At 34.6% G+C, this 26,792-nt stretch overlaps 1 protein-coding gene across 1 annotated transcript in view; it reads left to right on the top strand.

Annotated features, from left to right (window-relative positions):
* LOC140439513 (uncharacterized) overlaps positions 1-26,792 on the top strand; it is a 268,238-nt gene that overhangs the window by 82,269 nt on the left and 159,177 nt on the right. The window contains exons 2-3 of the mRNA XM_072529480.1: positions 16,263-16,427; positions 20,421-20,615. Of these exons, the coding sequence (XP_072385581.1) occupies positions 16,283-16,427; positions 20,421-20,615 (340 nt within the window). The 5' untranslated portion in view covers positions 16,263-16,282. The remainder of the gene's footprint in view (positions 1-16,262; positions 16,428-20,420; positions 20,616-26,792) is intronic.

Raw genomic sequence — 26,792 nt, 5'->3', positions numbered from 1 at the left:
ACGCTGTACATGCCTGAGTCTCTCTTGTCGACCAAGTCCTCACCAAACTCTTACTCTTCTTTAATCGAGGTAGAGACAAAACCCAGCTTCATCTGTGAATAACACAGAACTCCATTCTTGTGCCCACCTTACTCTGAGTCAAGGATTTCTATGAAGTAACATGGGAACCGTCAATGGACGCCTGTCGCGCAGGTCAGTTTCATGTAATCTATTCCTCAAAGTTTGATCACATACAGTAATGTTGTGGGTATTTTCTAAGGCCTCACAGGGTTAACGTGCAGTTATATGCACATTTCCACGAACTAATACTACCACATACCGATCCTGTCAAGGAGCAGTTTCACGTTGACGACCCCCATGTTTTTTAGCGACGTTACCAAAGTGTTGATATGCACGCTCCAATCGCAAAATCACGCTCCGAGACACGTCAAAATGACGTGCAACATCAGCTTGTAAAAGGCCAATCTGAATCATATTCACAGCACTTACCATTTGACTAAGTGTTAAATGCTGACGTTCCATGACTATCTTTGCATTTAATAATCTTAGTTTAGTAAAATTTAAAAGGAAATAGGTACAGGCTATCTTTAAAGTACGCACTGTTTCTTTAAAATTTGAAGCAATGAATCATACGTACTTGGGGCGCTGTCACTTGTGCCTTAATAAAATAACGCAATTGGCAAATAATTTATATGGCATACCTTGATTTGTAGAGAATAAAGTGTTTAAGTTTTTATTGAAAAAAGTGGAATAATAATGGTGTTCCTTAGACATTTTTGATGTGTGTAGTTTGCTATACCAAATGTAGGAGCAGTAAATTTCTACTAAATTTGACAAAAGTATATTTAGAAACTCTAATAATTACTCTAAAACACCTGTCATAATATAATCTTTAGCACATTTTGTTAAATAAAGCTGTTCACGAGAAACTAATTATAAATAAAAAATTTCTCATATTTTTTAATTTTGTTTTGAAATTTAACTTTTTCTAATCATTTATGGTCGAAAGTTCTATTTGATATTTTACGACGAAGTTAATAAATGTAATAAATTATAATGATTATGCTGGAAGGAAAATAATTACTAGTGTTTATCATTACCTTCTATTATATTGATCTAACATCTTGTACGGACTGACAATATCATAATTTGGTAAAATTAAGGCCATATCATCATTTGCTATACAGAGTATAATATATTTCTCCTAAGAGTTCAGATATAATTTTTAAGGCAGTGGCGTCCATTTCATAGGATTTTTTATTTATAATTTATGGTCTCGATCTAGTAAATCTACAAGATTCTTCTCCATGTAACACTATTCTTACATTGCCCCATCTACAATCTTGAACCTAGAAAAATCATTTTCCTAGATTCGTAATTGTAGACAAAAAGGTAATTTAGCTTCGTAGATCTTTTCACACTGCGACCTGAAATATTTTGAAGCTAAGCTTCTATACTGGCGATGTATACTTTTTCTCTATAGTAAAATGCTAAGGCGAGTGTCACGAAAGATACGCCTCGAGACGGCGTCACGAAATAACGGCATTTACATCGATTCACGACTCTCCAATTATTCTAAGCAGGTTTAAATTAAAAACTGAACAAAAAATAACTAACTAAATACAGACATTAGACATTACAAGAGTTATTAGAGTTAGTTATTAAAACATTTTAAGTTCAATTTCCATATCTATACTTTGGAAGAGATTTCTAATGCAGCTAATATTAAATATGGTTTTTTACGAAATACCGTCACAGTAAACATTTGGAAGAGTCCATTTACGTCAAGAGGGAGTCGTTTAAATTTTAAAAATACAGAAAACGTAGTATGAAGCTTCGCGCTAGTCTACAGTACAGCCTACTGTACCACTTTTTCAAACATTACAAGTGTGTATAATAGGTAGGTATGTGAATAATTTTTTTCTAAAATTTTACATTTGTTGTGATTTTTGGATAGGTTTTAACGCCTGTTGACAAGCCCCTTTTTTTAATTGAGATCTGGCTTAGACAGATACTTAAACGCTACCTTTACCTCGCTGCGTCACTTACATTTGCTCGCTTTTTTAGTACTTGCTGTTTTCTTAAACACTTTTGAACAGTTCGTCTTCATATTTGGCCTATAACGGAATCTAGTTCCATAGTCTCCGGATGACTTTATTTAAAACGCATCAAGCATGGAAAACTCTCAAAACAAGACAAGATTTTAAGGCTCTCGGAGAAGAACGCTTTTGTTAGTTGCACTAAATTGAATACATTATTCGGTACAGTGAAACCTCTATTTAAGAGCATATTTTACATTAGTCACCCCCCAATAATTGACAAATTTTTAGAGTTAAACATTTGCATTTTGTTTGCCATGCCCCTTTCAATAACGGACATAAGTCCTTTTCCCTATAAAACGGAGATGAAAAGTAATTTTTAAATAAAAATATTTCTTTAAAATCAAGGACAGGTAAGCATGTACATGTAAGCAGTTATCAGAAGCAGAAGTAACTTCGTATTAGGTGGATTTTAATCTGTAATTGTTATTTCTCGTATAAAAGTACTTAACATTAAATTGATTAACAATAAAGATGAAAAAAATTCAAAATCAATCCTTTTTTGGAAAATGCTATCGCGAACTCGCGATATAATCATTAAAAAAGGCTAAAATCAGCTGACCGTGGACATATTGCACCCGAAGTATTAACATATGTGTTACACAGACAAAACTTTGAGATGCTCTCGAAAAAAATGAACGTAAACGTCAATCTAATAATAGCACTCCAGGATTTATATAACAACAGCTCTGTTCACATTAAAATATGAACTAAGATTGTTTTCCCACAAATCAGCGATTGAAAAACGTTGCTATCCATTACCATCTTTTTAAAATAAGTACATGACATACAAGATCAGGATATATATATATATATATATATATATATATATATATATAAACTAAAAAGTATCGGCATATCTAGCAACAAGAAAAAAATAGGTATAAATGGTCGAAGGTAACCGTAAATATGTACTTATTGTTTCTGACTATTATTTGATCGTTATCAGTATGGTGCAACCAAGTTAGAATAGGAGACTGTTAACTTTGGAAAGGATCACTACAGGAGCAATGCTACCAATTTATGGCAATAATGTTAGAAGACAGTGAATTTCAGCAAGATCTTTGCTACGGCATTGATGAACTACTCAGACGTCGAATATGTAAATAAACGGCGAAAGGAGTACAATTCGTCCAACTTTTTCCTCGAATGAATTCGTATCAATAGACTGTTATAACTTTATATCATTATTTCTGTACGCCATCTTCGGGCGTCTTCAGATAGTCTGAAGACGTAGGCCATACAGAAATAACGTTACAACAGTCTATTGGTACCAATTCATACACGTAAAGTTTAACCAATTGTGTCACGCTGGGAACAACACGCCAATTGTGTCAACACGCCGAATATATTCATATTCGGCGTCTAAATTCATGTCCGGAAACCCATAAAAATGATTTGCGAATTGCTTAGGAGAGCACACAAATCTATTACCAGCAGTTGTGCGTGAAATGTAGAAATTTTTTCAAGGTATATTGATAGTCTAAATCCAGTAACCCCTATGCCTACAGCTTCCTGTGTTTTAGATATATTTCAGATGTGCTGAAGAATGTCCATTTACTGATTGGGAGCAGACTGAAGTTAGAGGTAGTCAATGTCCTGGTTGCCACCAGGATAGATTTTACAAGCGTTCATACTCGAAATTTGAAAAATTTTGTCTTTAGACCATCGCTGGTATAAGAAGGTGATGTGATTATTGTATATGATTTTTGTCTCTTTCATACTAGGTTTGCCAATTTTTTCGTGTAGTTGGGCTAAAAGGTTTATATAACATACTCATTTTATTGTTTTACTTGTGTGAAGTCAATCAATAAAAAATTCTATTGTTTCCCAAAACCATAACCAAGGAAGCCATAACTTTTGACGGTTTTGGCTTCTTTAATTGCTTCGAGCTCAACCACCAGTTCACTCTGCGGTTTGTTTTTCAGGATCATAAACCTGAGTTGCCCAGAAAGTTTTTTTTAATGCGTTATTGATTCACGAGTGAGCGAATGCGGCATCTTGTTACTATCTTTTTTAGATCAAATTCCTTATATCTCTTTTGTTGAGATATCCATAGGCTCAGCAGTTTTACGCTTGGTCAATAGTTTATTATTCCTTCATCATCATTCAGCCTTCTGCGTCCAAAGTTGAATATAGGCTTCTCTTAATTTCTTCCAGTTTTGTCGGTCTTGAGCTTCCTGCAGTTAATTCCCAGCGATTATTTTGAGATCGTTCTCAGCGACTACCTCTGCTTGTTCTGTCTTCTCATGGTCTAAATACTGTAATTTTTTGGGTCCAGGCCACATGGCCCGCCCAGTTTCACTTCAGTAAAGAAGTATTATCCCTAAACGTGTGAAATATTCATTTTTAATATTAGCAGCATTTGTTAGTACCAGTATCACTTTTTGTACGCTTATAGCGGGCAAAATTAAAACTTTCTAGCCCAGTTCGATACCAGTATTTTTCAAGAAATATATTGACCCAATTTAATACAATTACCATTTCATTATGAATTTCCGTATGATTTAAACGTTGTTTCATAAGTATTTTATTAAAGCACGTAATGGAATACTTATATTAATTCAACCATATACGTATGTACTCGTTTTATATGAATAAGTGTTAGAAACAAACGACGTCATTATATGATTTTATTTTCTCCGTAAATGTTTACTTATTGCCTGGTCTATGATTTATTTTTATGTCTATCGCGTATGTGGGCAACAACTCATTCAGTCATTCAGTCTACGTAAACAATAGTCAAGCGTGTATGTTAAAATAAAATTGACATTGTTGGGAGCGTAGCAGAATTTTTCAAGGGCGTGATAGGTGTGTTGGATTTCGCCGATCAAAATCATTGTTTATTTATCCGATACTGGAAGAGAACAAAGTAAATTTACGCTTACTAATCAGGGATTCAAATGAAATTTAATTACTGAAGTTTGCTGGTTTAAAAAATCTAGTTGATGTGTACAATATTCTAATTTAAATATACGTAGTTCATTTGTACATAACCATTTCTGCAACAAAGGTAAATATGAGAGATTCATACTTAACTTTTAAACAGAAGTAAAGAAAATATTTTATGACAGAAATGGATTTCTTGTTTTTCATTCAAGGTCATAGTTGGATGGGTTTCCCCAATTTATTTAAACACTTTTTGCAAACAAATTGTATATTGTATAGCGTTTAATAGTTTATGTAAAACTGTCAATTCTGAATTTGGAATTACGGATTCTATAATATGTTGTGTAATGTATGATGAGACTTTGTTTGGGGAAATAGGGGACCACATGTTTCGTTATGCACGTGCTAGTGAAGAAAATAGAGAGAATATACGAGAGAACAAATAAAGACATAGTAACAGAACGTTAAAAAAAAAGAAAAATGGGAGTGGTCCATTATGGAGTAGCAAGAGAAATGAGAGAAGATAAGAATGGTGGCGCAGTGGACGAAGTCGCTGATTCCTAATCTGAGGAGATGGATGGACTGCGGACATCGGCGTTTGGATTACTTCCTGATGCAGTTGCTCACAGGACATGGTTGTTTCAGGGCATACCTTTAGAGATTTGAAAAGGAAAGAAAAGGAAAATGACAAATGCCTGTACTGTGAAATATCGGACACTGTCTCACACACTCTATTGTTATATGATACGTAGATAGACGAGATGACCCTGCTTGATAGAGAGCTAGGAAGTAGGGTGCAATCAGTCACGGAACTGGTGGAGCAGATGTTTAGGTCGTCAGATCGGTGAAGAGCAGTTCAAAGATATGTGAAGAGAACGTTGGAAAGAAAGGATCAAGAAGAAAGGCGACCCGAAGGGAAGCAAGGTGTCCAGGAGCAAGCAAGAAGATAAGGCAGAATGAGACGGGACGAGATTGAACATGAACACGGAGGAACAGAGGGAGAAGGTTTAGTCGTAGTGAGAAAGTACGAGAATACGTGAGAATTGTGCGTAAATGAGAGATCAGGTGAATACCGTGCCGACGTTGCGTCCCAATCAGGGTGGTCCGGCCGGTAATTCACAGTTGAGGAGCATGTTTTTTTAGCAGGTAGATCTCTGGCATTAACTCCGATAGTATCCGAACAACCCGTTTGCGGTCTAGGATATCATCGCCAACGTTGCCAACGTTGGATCAATCCTGCATAACCGAGGTTAGAAGGCGATTCTACCCACCTTCTAGGACCGAGATATTTTTCGAACATTTACACCACTCCTGAAGAAAATTGTAAGAGTTTTGTTACACTTTTATTACGTACTTTATACAAATTACAGTAAATAAGCCAACGATACATAATAGCGACTGACTTAGTCTAGTGTTCAGAGTGAAGTGAAGTTGTTCGCGCCACAGCTGGCTTCTTCTTTAACGGCTAAAACCATGAAGCGATCTAGTCAGTGGTGCGTATGTTTGAGTACAGATACAAAATGAATATATTATTATTATGACAAATGAGTTTGAAATAAACATAGATGTGAAACGGAACAACCCCCTTTCATAAAGGACGAAAAAAAAAATTGCTTAAGGTTAAGCCGCGCAAGTATCGTCCTATTTGCCTTCTTCCCTGCATAGGTAAACTATGTGAGAGAATGTTGCGTGGGAGAATCGAGGGGATGATAGAGAATTCTAGAGTTTTGCCTCCGAGACAATATGGCTTCTGCAAGGATAAGAACATAGTGGATGCGGTGGCAGATGTGCTTCGGACGGCGCGAGGGATAGGAAGAAATCATCGATTGATTGTTCTGGTCCTCTTTGACGTACGAAATGCATTCAACACGTCATGAACTCTTTGGAAGAGAGGGACTGTAAGGGATACCTGCGGGCTATGGTTACCATTTTTCTTTCCGAAAGGAAGATAGTGGTGGAAAAAGAGGAAGATAGTGGACGTTTGTGTTTAAAATAGAGTTGAATTGCAGAATGTTTGGATCTGTGAGAAAAATAGTAGAAAAAATTGTAAAGGGTGTATGGTGATGGAAAAAATGTTGAGCGATGAGTGATGGTCGATAAAGTTCACAAATTTATAAGGCAGCTGCTCTCATCCAAAGAACGTGAAGAGAGGGAAGTCGCCACAACGTTTTGAAGCTAGTAGTATTCCACAGCATATTTAGAGTTCGGACCTTCCTTTGCTGAGCAGTGACGACGAGTGAGAGAGTGACGACGTGTGGAAAGTAGCAGCCTCGCTTAAAGATAGGAGTTGGAAGGTTGAGATTTGTTATTGTGTGCGTGAGGTTTTTCTCCAGGAATGTCTATGCGAAATCAGAATGGAAATCGGGTGATAGTAGGACATCAGAAAAGATGATACGCCTTAACTGACGGTTCCGTCCTAGTGTCTGAAGTGACAGAAGGGAGGTTTTAGTTGGACGCCGACCTGACTTGCTATCCAAACCGGCTAAATATGGGATAAAGATATTCTGTGCTTGTGATTCAACAAAATCTTATCCTCTACAAGGTTATCTTTATATTGAAACAGCAGCAGACGATTCCCGACAAGTTAACGTTGGGAAAGCATAGTTTTGGATCTTGTTAGATCTTACAAAGGTAATCGGCGAAATGTTACCACAGATAACTTTTTTACCATCTTTGAACTCGCTAAATTCCTTAATTAATGGGACATAGAGTTGGCGCCGTCAAAAAAATAAGTGCTTCCCAAAAATATACAACCAAATTAGGAGAGAGCTGTTTGTTCCAAGAGTTTTGCATAGAATTGTGATGCTACAATATGTTTTTATGTTCCAAAGAAAAATAAAATAAATGGTTGTGTTGCTCCTCTTTGTGTGTAAATAATTCTAAATTAAACAAAACCAAAGGTGGGGTTGACACCATGAACAAAAACTTGACTGTGTACCTATACCTACTCACCAAGTCACAGTCAAGTGTCAAACATTGAGTTGGGCATTGCTTTTTTTATATGATTGACTTCACTGGCTTAGCAAAATATATCGAAAGCACAACCCTATACAAAAAATTAAAAATCGACACAAGAATTTTTTCAAGGATCTGGCTAAAAATCTGTGCTTGTCTTTAATTCAAGCTCGCAGTAACAACTTTATGTTGATAAGGAGGCGTTTTCGTAGAAGTACTGTTAGATATCGTATGTACAACAATTGCTGCTTCTCAAGAGACTCACGGCAGTCGTGGACCTACTTCACTAACCGGCGATTACTAAATATATAGAAATCAAACGGAAAAAAAAAACGTAAGATAAGAACAATGTATGGGATATTTACGTACAGTCCATCTAATTTACAAACCGTTGCACGTCATTGGCGTCATAGCCCGTGACGTCACATGATACCAACACGAAATATTTAGGCGGTAGGTGTGTTCTTTTTTAGAATCACTTTGCCGAGTACACTGGCATTACAGCCACTAGAGATATTTATTATATACGTAAAGAACTAATACTTAAAGATTTCTATTAATGTTAACTTAAAGAAATAGACAACAATATGTTTTATTTAATTTGTATAAATGCATTATAAAGCGTTTTTATGAAGAACATTTGTTCGGAACACACTGTAACTGTAATCGAACGAAGGTGAAAATTTGGCATAAATTGGTAACACTTATTTGCGGTTGTTGACACTTTTTGTACTTTATTACTTTAAATTTTAAAGTGAATACCTCTTGTTTTATATTTTTACCTATTTAATAAAATCTGTTCTTTTTAGAACAAAATTAGTGTGTTTTATTTCAAAAATGTCACGTAAGAATTTAAATAGTCATTGTAAAGAGTATAATAATAATTATATGACCTATTTGATTTAAAATGGATTGAGGATTTTTTTATACTTTGGCAACTATGTAAACTTCGATCTCTGACGTAGATAATGACGTGCAACGGTTTGTAAATTAGATGGACTGTATTTGTGATGAACGTTCCTTATCAAAAACTTAGCGGAAATTTAAAATAACATCTAATTTTGTAATATAATTATGAATTTAAACACATTACCTACAATTTAACCCGGTATCTTGTTTTGATGCTCTCAGGCAACATCGTCGTTATAAGCTCTTAAATCAATTTCTACTTTATATAGCTGTTATGTGACAATGATAATTGTAAGCAACAAGTCGTGTTAGTTATATAAAACTGGTGGCGACATCTAACATTCAATAGAGATATTTGAAAAAAATAATTTTACTAGAGAGGATACCAGTAGAGACCTACGTGTAAGTGGGTGTGTCATAATTTTTATTATCAACCGTTTGTTAGGAGTACTATGAGGTTGAATTTTTATTTGGTATATAAACAAAGGTTGTTTTAGTGTAATTCTCTGCTATTTTTTGCTGTATACGGTAAGTAATGATATTATTTTGTTGAACAAACATCATGTGGCTCTGAAGCAACATTGTCAGTTTAGTAATTGACTTTTTTTTTAAGTATAAGATTTCAATATGGAAAATTTAAATGAAATATCAACTACCTCCTTTTATGGAAAAAAGACCAAAATATCGTGTATTGTTCCTGTTAACCCTGATCTCTCTGATTTGTCTGATATGGAGGAGTATGATGAAGAAATTGAAAACATCAATATAAATGAAATTGCCGCAGAATCAGATGAAAATGATGCACCTCATAATCATCAACTGCTAACTGAAGAGGAGGCTAATCAAACAAATGAAGAAGGCGATCATGAAGAACCACCAAGAAAACGTAAAAAAGTAGTGAAGCTAGTAAATTATAACTGGATTGAAAGTGACATAGAAACCATTCCGTTCGAAAATCCAACTATAGGCAATAATGCAGTAGAGGTAGCCTTGCCTCTTGAGTATTTTACGAGGTTTTTTTCACTAAATCTAATAGAGAATATTGTATACCAGATTAATTTATACAGTACTCAAAAAACTGGGTTATGTGTCAACACAAATACTTCCGAAATAACAGACTTTTTCTCCATTTTGATTTTTATGGGGGTAATACAGCTGCCAGCAATAGAAGATTATTGGGCTACTTCTTCAAGAATTCCTCTTGTTGCTGATGTTATGTCCCTAAAAAGATTTCAAAAACTGAGAACACTGGTCCATTTCAATGATAACTTAGAAGCAACTTCAGAAACGAAAGACCGCTATTTCAAAATTCGTCCCCTCTTAGATCATATTTCTACAAATTGTTATAAGTATCAGTTCGAAAACCAATATTCCATAGATGAGGCTGTGGTTGCATATAAAGGTACATACAGTGGCAATTTACGACAATACATACAAAATAAGCCTCATAAATGGGGTTACAAGTTCTTTGTAAGGGCAGGTGTTTCAGGATATATTGCCGATTTCATTCCTTACCAAGGAGCTTCGACATTTTCACAACTACAGGGAACTATCAATCAGATTTCTGAAGAAGAACAATCCTTGGGTGTCGGTGCATCTTCAGTGATTGCACTATGTAAAACATTGGATGACCCCCAGAATTCAATGATATTTTGTGACAATTGGTTTTCCAGTTTGAGACTATTTGATTACTTGAAGGAAAAGTATAATATCCTTAGCTTGGGCACTATTCGCTCAAATAGAATAGCAGGTTGCACCTTGGATACTGATAAGGTTTTGCTAAAACGTGGCAGAGGTTCCTATGTTTATAAATCCGATGAACAAAAGAATATTATAGTTGTCAAATGGGCAGATAACAAATGTGTACTTCTTGCTAGCACTGGTTGTGGGATTGAGCCAGTCAATCATGTACAAAGGTATTCTAAAGAACATAAAAGAAAAATAAACGTGCCATGTCCAAATCTAATCACTCAATACAATAAACACATGGTTGGAGTGGATAAAGCTAACTCTTTATTGGGTCTTTACAGAAGTCCAAGTCGTAGTAAAAGATGGTACTTTCCAATAGTTACCTGGCTCTTAGATGTTTGTATTATAAATGCTTGGATATTATATCAAAACGACAGTAAAGCCGATAATATAAATTTTATGCCTCTCAAGAAGTTTAGAATGGAACTAGCTAGGTCTTTGTCCAACACTGGAAAGAACAAAGTAAAGCGAGGCCGTCCATCAAGTATAGAAAATACAGATAACATTATTCGCCACCCTCTTGTAAGACCTGATGATGCTACCAGAACAGATGCGTTAGGTCACTGGCCACTTTATACCGCTAAAGGAAGATGTAGATTTTGTAAAACTGGCTATACAACCGTGCAGTGTGAAAAATGTAACATGCGGCTTTGTTTTACACCGAACAAAAATTGCTTTTTATCATTCCACCGTTAGAATTAGGCCTATATTTATAATTTTTTAGTCTTAGGTACTTTTAATTTTTTTATTAAATCAATAAAATGTCCTTTAGTTAAACAGTTTTTTATTTATGATTAACAAAATTTTGAGATCTTCATTAGTGAAGTTATCAGTATCAAATAGTGTTTCTTGACTGGCAATGTTGCTTGTAGGCAACGGATTCAAAAACCACTTTCCCCTATCTCCTTCCGATTTTTTTTGTACCACAGTGTGTTTTTGAGAGTTATATAAGATTATATACACAATAAAATAATTTTGCGACATCTATTTTTGGTGTTGCCAGATACCGGGTTAAATAATAAGAAATATATTGTTTTTTTTTCCAATATTTGTCATGTCAAAAATGTGCAAGGTATAATTGTACCTATGCCGCCTTTTATGATAATAAAAACAACTTAAGCCTTCCCCTTAAAAACGAATTACTTACTATATATTATATATTTTTTAAATTTAGCACTCGTAGGGATGTCACGAATTTTCAAGTTTGTATGTTCGGTACGTAAAAATTATCACAATTTAAAAACTGAAAAGTTACAATTATTGTACGTGTTTCCTTCGACGAATGATTATTCAGTATACGTAAGGGCACATCAGGTTTTAAACGGCCAATTCCACCAAAATGTGCACATTTCAAAAAATGGTGAATGGCAGGCCTTGCTAGAAGTGCTTTCGCCAAATTCGAAAAATATAGCACTAACTGGACTTTGTATTAAATTGTATTTTGAAGTTAACTAAAATATGCAGAAATTTAATATATTAGAAATAGGAAACGTTCTTAAAATTAATTCAAAACGATTTGTTTACTATATTCTGTATTTACTTGCTATTTTCATACTTCTATCTTTTAGCTGTTTCTTCTCCTTGCAGATTCTGAGCGCCAATTGAGTGCAAAGAACTTATAATATGAAATTTATAAGAAATCTGCATCCAGCTTTTTATTTTGCTTCTTGCTTTATTCCTAAGATTTCCCAGATATTTCCTTCATAAGGCATACAGCGTTTTATCTATAAGGTTCCAAGCTTTCTTTCCCTATCTTAATTTTCTTCTACTTCTATACTGTGAACTTCTCAAGCAATCGTGACTTCTCCAACAAAATATGGAAACATATGGCCAAATATTTAATGAGAGTTTAAAGTACAGTTCTATCTATTAAAATTTTTACGATCGCCAGTTAACTTTACCACGATATTCCTGTTTTGGTTATCCATCTATTTCGGTGTATCTAATCTTAGTTGCTTAGTCAATTATACAACTATTTTTATAAACAAAGACTTTGGATTATCCATGGGCTCTTCAATATTTCCATTATTAGCAGATATTACTCTTTGTTTTGTTCCTAGTTTTTTAATAGACTTTGTGGTAAGTAACAGTACAGACAACGAAATTAATGAATTTTACCATGTATTAAAGCAAGCACTAAATAACACAAAATAACACAAACTCTGTGTAATAATGGGAGACTTCAACGCTAAAGTAGGAGAAGACATAACTCCCGGAATTACTGGAGGATTCGGTCTTGGGGAAAGAAACGAAAGAGGTGATAGATTGGTGGAGTTCTGCCAAGAGGAAAACTTTGTTATCACCAACACATGTTTTAAACAACCAAAAAGACGTCTCTATACATGGATATCACCGAGAGATGGCCATGGTAGTGTAATGCGTAACCAAATAGATTATATCATGATTAACAATAGATTTCGAAACTCATGTAAATGTACTAAGACATATCCAAGTGCCGACGCAGCCACCGATCACAATTTACTGGCATCTAGAATCAACCTAAAATTAAAGACAATCAAAAAGCCTTCCATTACAAAAAAATACGATAGACAAAAACTAAAAGAAGAAGAATTTAAACATCACTTTGAGCAGACAATGAACGAAAAATTCGAGACAACATCACACAAGTATACAATGTACCAACAGTCGAAGAAAGATGGGATAACATAAAGACTGGTATCATCGATACAGCAACGCAAAGTGGAACTGTCACCCATTATAAAAAGCAAGCGTAGATGAAAGATGAAATAATCAAAATGATGGACGAAAGAAGACAGCTTAAAAATAGAAATAACAGAGTATAAACGAAAGCATAATCTGATTCGAAGAAAAATCAGGGAAGCCAAAGAGTTATGGATGCGAGCAAAATGTGAGGAACTAGAAGAATTGCAACGAAAACATGACGAATTTAACACACATAAGAAAATAAAAGAAGTTACAGTACACAAAAGAAATACACCCATAACATTAACAAATAATGAAGGTCATGCACTATCCCCAGAAGACGAAGTAATGGAGGAATGGGAAAACTACATTAAAGCCTTATTTAAAGATGATCGAGGATCACTACCTAACTTAAGTGCAAATACAGGACCATCAATCTTAAAAGCTGAAGTGGAAAAAGCCATACACCAAGCCAAAAACAACAAAGCCAGTGGACCAGATCAAATATACAGCGAATGGCTAAAATTACCCCCAAATGACAATATAAAAGAACTCACTGTACTTTTCAATCAAATATATGATACCAGTGAAATTCCTTCGGACTGGTTAAAATCGATCTTTATTCCTCTACCTAAGAAACCAAACGTTAAGAAATGTAGCGATTGTAGGCTCATTAGTTTAATGAGCCATGCCGTTAAAATACTGTTGCATATTCTTCTAAACCGAATTAACAATAAGTGCAAAGAAATAATTAGTCAAGAGCAGTTCGGGTTCCGGAGATGCCTTGGAACTAGAGAAGCACTATTTTCTATGCAAACACTCCTTCAACGATGTTGGGAGGTAAGAAAACCCGTATATATGTGCTTCATTGATTTTGAAAAGGCATTTGATCGCGTTCAGCATACCAGACTAATTACCGCCCTGCAGAGCATCCAACTAGATGAGAAAGACATCAAACTTATTGCCAAACTTTACTGGAACCAAACAGCCATTATTAATACCAACAACAGAGAATCAAAGCCAATCAGTATTGAACGAGGCGTAAGACAGGGCTGTGTACTGTCTCCCACCCTCTTTAACGTGTATTCTGAGAATCTATTTAGGGAAGCTTTAAAAGATTAAAAAGGAATTATCATAGGAGGAGAAATAATTAACAATATACGGTACACCGACGATACTGTGATTCTAGCTGAAAACATCGACGATCTGCAGGAGCTAATCAATAGAGTTGATATGGAATGCACAAATTGGGGACTGTCGATAAATATCGATAAAACTAAATACATGGTGACCAGTAAAGTAGATATCGGCGCAACCCAACTGATATTAAACCAACAACCGCTGCAGAGAGTTCAGAGATTCAAATACCTTGGATGTTGGATTACCCAAAATCTGGATCCATCCTTCGAAATTCGATGTAGAATTGAACAGGCAAGAAACCAGAATTTCAAAAATTCCAGCCTCTATTATCCAATAACTCATTAAATTTGGAAATCCGTGAAAAGTTTACAAGATGTTACGTGTGGTCTGTACTTTTGTATGGATGTGAAACTTGGACTTTAAACGCCGATATCATGAATAAAATCGAGGCGTTTGAGATGTGGTTGTATCGAAGGATACTAAAAATTCCATGGACTAGCAGAACCAGAAACGAAGAAGTTCTTCGAAGAATGGGACATCAACGATCTCTATTAAATATTATTAAGAGGCGTAAACTAGAATATCTTGGACATATAATCAGAGGACCAAGATATGAGTTCCTTCGGCTAATTCTCAACGGTAAAATCGAAGGAAAGAAATGGATAGGACGGAAGAAACTCTCTTGGTTGAGGAATTTGCGGCAGTGGACAGGTTTGACAGCGGACCAATTGCTACACGTAGCGCAAGACCGAGATCAGTATAACAATATTATAAGCATGGTAGTCGCCGACGTTCCGTAGGGATATGGCACTATAAGAAGAAGAAGAAGTGGTAAGTAAAGTGGTTTCTAATCATCAAGAACTCAAGGATTACTGTGGGAATATTAAGTATAAAGTTTAGTTTTAGTGTATATTGCTTACGTTTAGGTGCCTTAACCAATTTTCAAACCTAACCTAATAATCCAGTTGGGATGTCATTTGACCTTGCATAGCAAGCTATGGAGCAATCTTAGGACTGCTCAATAGTAGCGTAAGTTTAAAAACGCGACTGAATCCCATAGTTACGTTAGCCACCATCTTGAATTTAAAGGATTGCTTAATTTCTCCGAATTTTCAACTTTTCGACAGAAGTGGAAACAACAGGTAAATTGTTGTAAATGCGGTTTCCTACAATTTATGTTGTATACATTTTTTTTGTGATCGATATTTTCCGAGTTAAGGGGGGAAATAGTAGAAGGAGAGAGGAAGCATAATTATTTAATTATCTCGTTTATTATGAACTTTACGACAAGCATTTACATAAACAAAAATTGAGAGAATTATATTTTAAACTATTTTGATCTCTCTCATTAAGCTAAAATCAATATTTAAGGTCGGAATTTCGTTCCTTTTATGGCTTGCTGTTAATAACGTCAGCTTCTAGGGTTTGTTAATCGCTTGTGTCTCGTTAGGCTTGTCATATGTGAAGGGACCTTAAATGTTGACTGTAGCACAAAAAATCAAAGAAACCAAAATTGTAGAAAATATAATTTTCTCTATTTTTTTATGTACATTTATGTCGTTAAGTTAATAATAAACCAGATGATTCAATAAAATTATGCTTAGTCTCTACTTTCCCCCTTACCCAGAAAATAATGATCGCACGAAAAAAATTTGCAAAGAAGAAATTGTGGCGGGATTTAGTCGTTATTTTAAATTTACCCTACTACTGACCCCTCTAAAGGTTGGAATAATAAAATTTGGGGTAGCTTACCATGCAAAATTAGGCCTTTTTTCTATTATATTCTATATTTTTTCGTCTATCTTGACTGGAGTATAACCTATCAGCAAGGGAACTACAATAATATCTTTGTTACAGTGTGGTTATCGTCAGGAGAGATGGGAAGTGAGCATTACTGCCTGAGGTGGAACAATCATCAGAGCAACCTCCTCGGCGTCTTTAGTCAGTTGTTGAGAGACGAAAGCCTAGTCGACGTCACTCTGGCCTGCTCGGAGGGCCACTCGATCAGAGCTCACAAGGTAGGTACTTATACCATGTTCTTACACAGTTGTTTTATTTCCTTTGATATAACATAACTTTCAAACCAATAAATATAAACATATTCTGCTTCATCAACCAAACAATGTAGTTACTGTTCCTATAGTACAAGGAGCATTGACAATGCTTCTTAGCACTTTGTTTTGGAATCGCTGATCTTTCTAGCACCGCCCTACAGCTGGATGCCATATGTCCATATATGTTTTAGAATCTGTTTATACAAAAGTATTTTGTTATATACTGACAGGCTGTATTGTATTCCCAATAGCCAATACATTCTTTGCTTCTATTTTTTTAGCCTGGGCCCTCCAGCCTAGTATAGCATCTAATGTAATACCCATGTATTTTGTGGTATCGGCATATGGGATCTGAGTATTGTTTACATTAACAGGACTGTGTTGTTTTTTATTGTTTGTAAAATTAATTTGCACCGACTTAATTTTATTTCATTTAATTCGCCAGCGTTTAGTCCAATTGTTAAGTCTGTTAACAGCCTAGTACAGAACCATCAGTAAAGGTAGCTATAGTATTACAATCTAATTCAGGGATATCACTAGTGTATAATAGGTACAGGACTGGTCCTATCACACTACCTTGTAATACACCTGAATTGATTTCTTTTAATTACGAGTAGGCTTCTTCTTGCTTAGCCCTAGAAACTATCTGAAATATATGATTCCAATAATACTATGTATTTGCTTGACAAAATTCTGCTTAATTTATATTAAAGTCCTTCGTGCCATACTTTAGCAAAAGCTTGCGCCACATCGAGGAAGACAGTGGAGCAAACTTTCTTTTCTTCTAGTGATCTCTCTATTATATCCGTTATCCTACGGATAGTTGAATGACTTTCTCAAAACCCAAATTGGTTTCATTAAATAAGGGCTTTAGCGTCTATGAGAGTTTTCAGCCTTTTTAGCAATAGCTTTTGTATGACTTCGAAATTACAATTGCGGATGGAAACCCGAAGCATATTGTAAATATTTTTATATCTAGGCTAAATATAGATCTGGGGTAATATGCACAAGGGAATAAAATATACAAATATATCAGAATTCCAAACATAAAACTAAAACACAGTAAAGGAGAATCTTTTCGTAAGATAAACCTTTAAAGAAATGATGTTTCGTCGTCTTATGTTTCCTATTAGCCATCATTAAAATAGGTGGAAACATAAATTGGATTCTTTCCATATCTCTAGTTTGTCTTCTGTACCCATAATTATTTCGTTATTATCATTTTTTTAATATTGTTGCTTGTCTCTTGTGTCTACATGTCATTTCTTTTACTTTTTTATGAATATTAAAGGTGTCGTATTTTTCCTGAAGTTGTTCGATTTCTAGGCATTTTGTTGACATCCAGTTTTCTTTCGCCTCCCTGCACTTTTTTCTAATGATTTTGTTGATTCGCTTGTATTCTATTGGGCTTGTTTTATGTTTTCGTCTTACGTCCATGAGGTCCATGATCTCTTGCGTTATCCATTCTTGTTTTTTGTTGTGTTTTATGAACCCGATGTCTTTTTCTTGTATCTTTGGTATTTTTGTTTTTAGAGCAGTCCATGTTATTTGAATGTCTGTCTGTACCAAGTTTTCGATCGTTTTTATTTCTTCCTCAAGCTTGATACTTATTTTTTTTTCCATTCAGGGTTCTTCAGTTATGAGATGTCTATTTTTCTTGTCACTGTTTTCTTTTTGACTTTTAGAAATCTTTTTAATCTAAAATCCATTATAACTGGATTGTGATCGCTATGTATATCAGCTCCAGGGTATGTTTTCGTAGATTGTATGTACTTCTTAAAGGTGTATTGAGAAGAAGTGACTACAGTAGCAGAAGCATTCATAACACACGTTGTATCAAGACATGGAGTTCCTTTGGAGTTACATACAGAATGGTCGAATGACATAATAGAACTGTTTGTCAATACTTTTCAATGTTTGTCGCTAATAATTAAAACGATTGGAATACTTTAATTTCTCTATTCCTGTTAGTCTATAGAAGTTCCGAACATGAAGCAACCTGTTATTCTCCATTGATGATGATTACCGGAAGAGAAATGAAGCTTTCTCAAGATCTTATTTTCGGAAGATTGCGTCCATGTGAAGCAGAACGTTTATTCCTGACGTACATCGAAAATTTCGATGTACGTCAAAGTCTACGAATTTGCCCGGAAAAGTTTAAAGCTTCAAAGTGATAAAGCCAAGACCAGGCACGTCATGCTTGCTAAAAAGGATAACTTTCGAAAGAAGTGATTCACTATGGATATACAAACCCAAGCGTAAGAAAGGACTTTGTGCAAAACTTCAACGAAACTGGAAAAAACTAGATTATGATATCTCTATCATTAAAAGAAAAGTATGTTCAAAGCATAACGTGATTTTAATGAATTCAGATATCCGTCGCATCGAGCTGCATTGCCTATACAAACTTGGTATACAAACCATGAATAGGCCACCCTGTAGCCCTAACCTAACCTAAATTACATAGAGAATTTGTGGGATATTATTAATCGTCAACTCAGTAGCCGACAGCCACCAACTGTCTCTCTTGACGACATAAAAGTGATGGTGAGAGAATTGGGATGCAATTGATCAAGACCAAACACGACGCTTGATTTTAAGTATGCCTCGTCGTTGGGAAGATAAGAAGACGTAATTAGAAATAGAGGCGGAAATACTCGTGTTTTTGAGATAGGGAACTTGTTAAAGAATATTTAGGTTATGTTTTCTTAGGTATTTTTTTTTGGAATATGAATAAAGTTTATGTAAGTAGTGTTTTATTTAAACAATATTTATGTAAATATGAAGTATATCTCGCAATATTAATAGGATGTAGCGTTTGTTTCTAATCAATTTCATAGGGTGTTGCAAAAGAAGATAAAAAAACACAACTTTATTTTTACACCCCGTATATTGGTACAATGTCAACTTTTATTAGAAAACGTTAACAAAATCATCGAAGTCTAATCAACGGTTCAGAAGAAAAATAGCTTCAAATTCATGGTACATTTAGGGTGGTGCGTTAATTTTGGAGAGTGGAATATATAATTATTAGTAAATATATATTAGTGGAAATAAGTCGATGAAGCCTAGTTTTAAAACTGAATAACCCAGGCTGTGGGGGAAAAAAGGGCGATTTTACACTGTTACCCAGGAATTTATGTAATGTGGCGTAGGTTATAAAGGGCAACCTCAGGAGCAATTCCGAGTTCATTCAACAAAAAATTTTGGTTATTGTTTATTTATGAGCATTTATAGGTGCAAAATGCGTATTTTTTGAGTTTTTTTTTTTATTTTTTGCCTAAAGTAAGTGTTGTAATCGGTAATTTCTGTATAGATTATGAAAGTACTCTAAAAGACCTTCAATTTGAGCCGGTATACGTTCTTTAATTTATTTGTTATTGCAAAAATGACGAATGAAAGTCAAAATGTAAAAACGTAATATATATTGCAAAAATTACGAATTGAGTGAGCCATAGTAGGCCTAGATCGCTAAATTTGTTGCTGAGATACGTTAATTAGTTTATCCCACGACCTTTAGCGATCTAGGCCTACTACGGCTCACTCGATTCGTAATTTTTGCAATAAATATTACGTTTTTGAATTTTTACCTTCATTCGTCATTTTTGCAATAACAAATAAATTAAATTGAACGTATACCGGCTCAAATCGAAGATCTTTTAGATTACTTTCATAATCTATACAGAAATTACCTATTACAACACTTGCTTTAGGCAAAAAATGAAAAAAACTCAAAAAATACGTATTTTGCACCTATAAACGCTCATAAATAAACAATAACCAAAAATTTTTTGTTGGATGAACTGGGGGATTGCTCCTGAGGTTGCCCTTTATAAGCTAGGCCACATTACATAAACTCCTGAATTAGAGAGCCCACAAATTCCCCCACAGCCTGTTCTAGAAATGACTGAACGGAAACAACTGTTTGTATTCTTATTTCGTATTATTTGTTTCCAGGTAGTGCTGTCCGCTTGCTCTTCCTATTTCCAGACGCTGTTCGTCGACCACCCCAGCAGGCATCCCATTGTTATCCTTAAGGACGTGCGGTTTTCAGAGCTCAGGACACTCATTGAGTTTATGTACAAAGGCGAAGTTAACGTCGAATATTGTCAGTTGTCAGCGTTACTTAAAACAGCCGAAAGTCTTAAAGTTAAAGGTAAGATTTTAACAAATATACTTATAACTACATTATTTTTTAATCAAACGATTCACTAGAAATCTCAAAATTTGTTAATAACAAGGTGTAGAAAAACTTATTAATATATAACGATAGCCGTTTTTGGCACAATATATAAATTACAAAGACAGCTAAGATATAATAACAAATAAATCTAAGAAAAGTACTAAAATGTCAGACAAAAATTTAAGAATAGAAGAGAAAATCGGATCTAACTTAGACATGTCACAAGAAAAAAGTTTCAGAACCTTTTATAACAAAGGGAGAAGTACAAAATAAAAGCTGAAAAATTGGTAAAATATATAGAGAAGACTATATACCCACATAAAAATAATACTTATATATTAAGAAATAAAAATGGTGCAAAAGAAACGAAATGAAAAGAGTGTAAAAACTTGAGAGCAAAATGTCCTACACAAGTCCGTTACAAAATATACAAAAATATTTGAAAAAAGATAAGTAGACCAAATAGGAGTACTACCGCAGAGATAAACTGCAGAATTAGCACGGACAACAAATGCTATTTTGGACCCATTCTCCTTCTTAAATCCTTAATTATATCGAGAAATACAAAAGTAAAACTCTACAAAAAAATAATACGCGAATCCCTAACATATGGTTCAGAGACCTGAACTATAAAAAAAGTAATGAAAACATACATTTGTTTCGAATGAACAGTACTAAAATGGCAATGGAATGGCAAATGGAACAACTATAAAAACGGGCCTTGATAGACCCATAGGTCAGAGAAGATGAGGAAGACCCAGACCAACCTTCCTTAATAATATCAATCAAGACATGAGAAATATGGGAGTACGTGCTTGGCGAAAGAAGGCGATCTTCTTCTTAAGAGTGCCGTCTCCCTACGGAGGTTGGCAATCATAATGGCTATTTTTATTTTTGAACTTGCTGCCCTAAACAAACCAATCGATCTGCATTGATACCAATCACGTAGATTCTTCAACTATGAGTTCTGCCTTTGGCCAACAGATCTTCTTCCTTGAATCTTTCCCTTTATTATGAGTCTCAAAATTTCATATTTTGGTCCCCTCATCACGTGGCCTAGGTATTCCAGTTTTCTGGTTTGTATAGTGGTGATTAGTTTTGTTTCTTTACCAATCCTCACCACTACTTTTTTATTTATAATTCTATCAGTTCATGATATATTTATTACTCTGCGGTATAACCAGAGTTCGAAAGCCTCGATTTTTTTTAAATTGCATTTTTTTAATGTCCAAGTCTCAGCTCCATATAATAATATTGAAAATATATAACAGCCAATGGTACGTAGTCTGATCTCCAAATTTAGATTTTTGCACGTTAGAAGAGGCTTCATTCGTATAAATGCTGATCTGGCAATCTCTATTCGCCTGTTTATTTCTGTAGTATGATCATTGGTTTCATTGATCAAAGTTCCCAAGTACTGATATTTTTCTACTTGTTCTATCACGTTACCATTGATTGTCAATAGGTGATATATATTTTGTGGTCTTTTTGTAATTAGCATGTACTTCGTTTTTTTAGCGTTTATAGTAATTCCCATCTCAGCACTATTCATACTTAAGCTTTCGATAAAATGTTGTAGATCTTTTATACTCGTTGCTATGATCACAGTGTCGTCTGCATATCGTAAGTTGTTAATTAATTTTCCGTTAAGTTAAACAAAAGTGGCGATAAAACACATCCCTCTCTAACTCCTCTACAGATGTTCATTTCTTCTGAGTGTTGCCAATCAATTTGAACTATGGCACTTTGGTTCCAATATAATGTTTGCACTATATTTACGATTTTACTGTCAATGCGCTTGTTCATAAGTATTGATATTAGTTTTTCATGTCTTACTTTATCGAAAGCTTTTTCGTAGTCAACAAAGCACAAATGTAGATCAACGTTTACATCCCGATATCGCTGAATCAATATGTTGATGGCAAATAGTCCTTCTCGAGCGAGGATATCTCGCTAATATCCTCCTCTAGCCTTTTGTATATTCTCTTATGTATTACTTTCAGCAGTACTTTTAAAGTATGACTCATGAGGCTCAGTGTTCGATAATCAGAGCACTCTTTTGCTGCTTGATTTTTAGGGATGGTTATAAATGCTGACTTCAGTCACTCTTGTGGTATTATTCCCGTATCGTACACCGTGTTGAATAAATCTGCCAATACTTCCAAGTTATCCTCTTCCACTAGTTTTAACAGTTCTACTGGTATTTCATCTAATCCAGCTGCCTTATTGTCTTTAGAGTTTTTGATAGCATATTTGATTTCATATATCGTGATCTTCTGTCTCTCTAAAGGATTTAATTCTTGTATTTTCTGCATTTCACCTCTGTCATCTAGGAAAAGTTCTCTAACGTACTCCTCCCATCGTCTTAATTTCTCTGGTAAATCTATTAGTAGCACTCCTTTTTTGTCTTTTATGTGTCCTTGCTGTCTATTTCGATCCATTCCAGTCACTTCTCTTATTTTTTTGTGTAGGTATATTTCTCATATTATATTTTGTTATCTGATATTTGATATCTTCTATCTCTTTACATTGTTGCATCAAATAGATTTCCTTAGCTGTTTTGATTTTTTTCTTAATTATTCGTTGTATTTCTTTATACTTCTGTAGATCTTTTCCTTTATATTTCCTTCTTTCTTCCATCTGTAATAGTATTTCTTCTGTCATCCATTGTTTTTTAGCCTCTGACCTATGTTGTATCAAACTTTCTTGAACTGGTTTCAGTAATTTTTTTTTATTTTTTTTATATTATTTATTTTTTATATTATACCACTTTTTATTTACATCCATAATTTGTTTGTTGTCAGTTAGTGTTTTTTTCATATTAACATTCACATTATTTTTTAATTCGTTTTTTAGCATTCTTACATTAATTTTTCGTTATTGTTTTCGGAGTTCAATTCTTTTTAATTTTATTTTCACGTCAGCAACTAACGGATTGTGGTCTGAGTTAACATCTGCTCCAGGATAAGTTTTAACTGAGGTTATAGAGTTTTTATATCTGCTAATAGCAGATATATAATAGAGTATAAAGTATATCTGGTTTCTGACAATGTAGTTTTCTGTATGTGAAGGAGACGTCCATGTATATAGTCTTCTCTTAGGAAGTTGAAAGCAAGTGTTGGCAATTACCATATTCTTTTCTTGGCAGAATTCTATGAGCCTTTCTCCTCTCTCGTTTTTAGTTCCTAATCCGAACTGTCCAACTATATTTTCAACTGTACCTACTCCAATTTTTGCATTAAACTCTCCTAAAATGTAAGTAATATCTCTAGATTTTGTTAACTTGATTGTATTGTGCAATTCTGAATAAAAATTTTCGATCTCATTTTCGGTCTTATCAGCTGTGGGAGCGTAGATTTGGATCATATTAATATTACAGTTCCGTGCTTGAATTTTTAGCAATATTATTCTTTTTGAGATTTGAATCACATCTAGCACTGATTTTCTAATAGTGTTGCTTATGATGATCCGTATCCGCTACTCCGTATCGATGATCAGTTTTGTCTCCTCCAGTGTAATAAATATTGTGGTTATTTATTGATATCTCTTCATTTTCTGACCATTATACATCGCTAACCCCAAATATATCTATATTTAGCCTCTCTTTAATAACATTATGTAATTTTCCAGGCTGATATATACTTCTTACATTCTAGGCAGTATTCTTATCTGAGAGGGTTGAGTATTTTTTTTTTTGGTTTTTTTGTGCAAGGGTTCGCATGTTGACGACCGAGGACGCCTTGCGTTCTGATGGTTGTCCTCCCCTGCCGGATTTTGGTCTCCGATTACCATAGTCAATAATGTCTCTTGCGCAAATAGTGCTAGCCATTTTAATTTATATTAGAGATGTCATCAGGGACCTTTAAAGCAATGGTTTCTCGTTATCTGTGGCATTCTGATGCCGTTGACCACTTTCTTGGTTCTTCCGCCTTCGAGACCAATTTCTCAGTCTCAGGACAACAGAGTGTCCTTCCACTTACTAGCTCATCCGCCCTAAGCCGTTGGCCAGTAAATGGTGGATTGCTTATCCCGGCAAACACTCGGACTTAAAAGCCACGTTAGTTATCTAGCAGGATGTACCAGAAGACCATGATCTAGATCATCATAGGAGCAGGTGAGGTTGACATTTGGAAAGGAGTGGCAATATGTTTTGCTTCACTATCTTATTACATCCCACTAAAGAAGGCGATGGATAGGGACAACTAGAGAGAAATTCTTGAGGCTAGGACCCAGGCAGAGTTATAAAGCCAGGATGATGATAATTAGCACATGTAGTCTAAAGTTTAAAACGAATAATTGGCTTCTAAATCTAGCAGATAAATAAATGATAATATTTTAGAAATTAATTATTTGTGATATGCATACACTTTAAACCAGAATTTGACTGTATAAAAAGGAAATAATATGGACATGTCTATTTGAATTAGAAATACCTGCAACACTAAGAAAATAAATTTAACGCACAGTTAAAACAGTAAAAGAAAAAGCACATATTGGAGTACAAAAATCAGAGCGATGTAAATGACTGATCTTTTATTTTGAAGAATGCATTTAGTGTCCTCTATGGCCTCAGTAGCCTTCTTCAAATCTAATTTTGGTAATTAAAGAATACGACTAAGTGATACAGTTGTACTTAAAAAATCACTAAGACAAACTACTGAAATGAGAAATTCTGGGCTCCTAAGACTTTGCATTAATGAAAATGCATCAGCTGACATTTTACTGTCCTTCCACGTAGAGATTGTTTCAAGAGCGTTGTATATTTTGATAATTGATTCGCGCTGGAACTGAAGATGACCTTCATGCCTTTCAACCCAACGAGTTTCACAAATACCTTGGGCAGCAGCCACGAGTTCCTTTATTTGTATTTACTAACGTATCAGACAGAGTTAATGCAACAATAATTGATATTTATTATGAATTGCACTTTGATATTTATTATGGATAAATTATAAAATGTAGCACACAGTCTCAACAATTATAATACATATTCAAATTACAAACAACCAATTCGTAGACAAAACTGAAGATAAGAAATACCTAATACAAAACAAAAATGTGCTGATTTCGTGCGAAAAGTCATGTCGTGTACATTGAATGAGCAATAATGTGTGGGCGGTAATTCTATCTCATCGATAATCGAACGATTCTCTGGCACTCAAATGACGAATTGACAAAATTTGAAAATCGCGTAACTCTGAAGTCGGGGTAGCGTTAGTCGAGGTATTACCAGAGAACACTGTTATTCTAGGGTATTACTGTATTCAGAATTGTTGGTTTTTATAAAGAGCAATGTAAAAACGCTTCCGCATAATTCTACACTTACCCCTAGAATAAATGAGTTTGAATCATCTCAACTCCTACTCCAACTTCCTGCTTATAGGGTTGATGGGTTTTAAATTATTTTTTTTATGATTATTCGATTGATATTTAATTTTGTTTGGGGGCGGAGGTCCAGCAGCGCAGAACAAGCTTAACTGTGGAATAATATGAAAACCCTTGACAAGAAGAAAAAAGAACGTTTAAAAGGAAAAGAAAGAACAATACTAAAACCTTCCAAAACGAGTTTGTTAACCACTATAAAAGAAAAAACTCACTGAGATTCTACAAACAGGTAAACAATTGTGAAAAGGAATTTAAACCCAGAACAATAGCATGTAAAGATAGGGTTCTGTAATTAGTGATAAGGAATAGATACTTAACAAATGGGCGAATCTTTTTAAAGAACTGCTGAATGGCAATCATGAAGATGGGATGGAAGCTTCCATGATTCAAATGAACGAAAATTACCTGCAGCCACTTCCTATAGAAGAAACAATTACAGCCATTTTAAAACTAACAAATAACAAAAGCCCCGGTCCAGATAATCTCCCTGCTGAACTTTTTAAAAACGGAGGAGACACTTTTTTGAAACATGCATAAATTAATAACTGAAATTTGGCAACAGAAAAAAACACTTACAGACTACAAATTAGGCATACTGTGTAAACTTCACAAAAAGGATGATGGTGTGTGATTAGAGAGGCCCATACTTCGAACGAATAGTGGGAGGATAGCAGTGCGACTTCTGGCCTCATAAGTCAACAACGGACCAAATATTTACAGTAAGGCAGATTGTTAGAGAGAGCCCAACAAATTGAAAGGAACGAT

Source organism: Diabrotica undecimpunctata, chromosome 4 (genome assembly GCF_040954645.1).
Source record: "Diabrotica undecimpunctata isolate CICGRU chromosome 4, icDiaUnde3, whole genome shotgun sequence".
NCBI lineage: Eukaryota > Metazoa > Arthropoda > Insecta > Coleoptera > Chrysomelidae > Diabrotica > Diabrotica undecimpunctata.
This window is presented reverse-complemented; position numbering and strand designations above follow the sequence as displayed.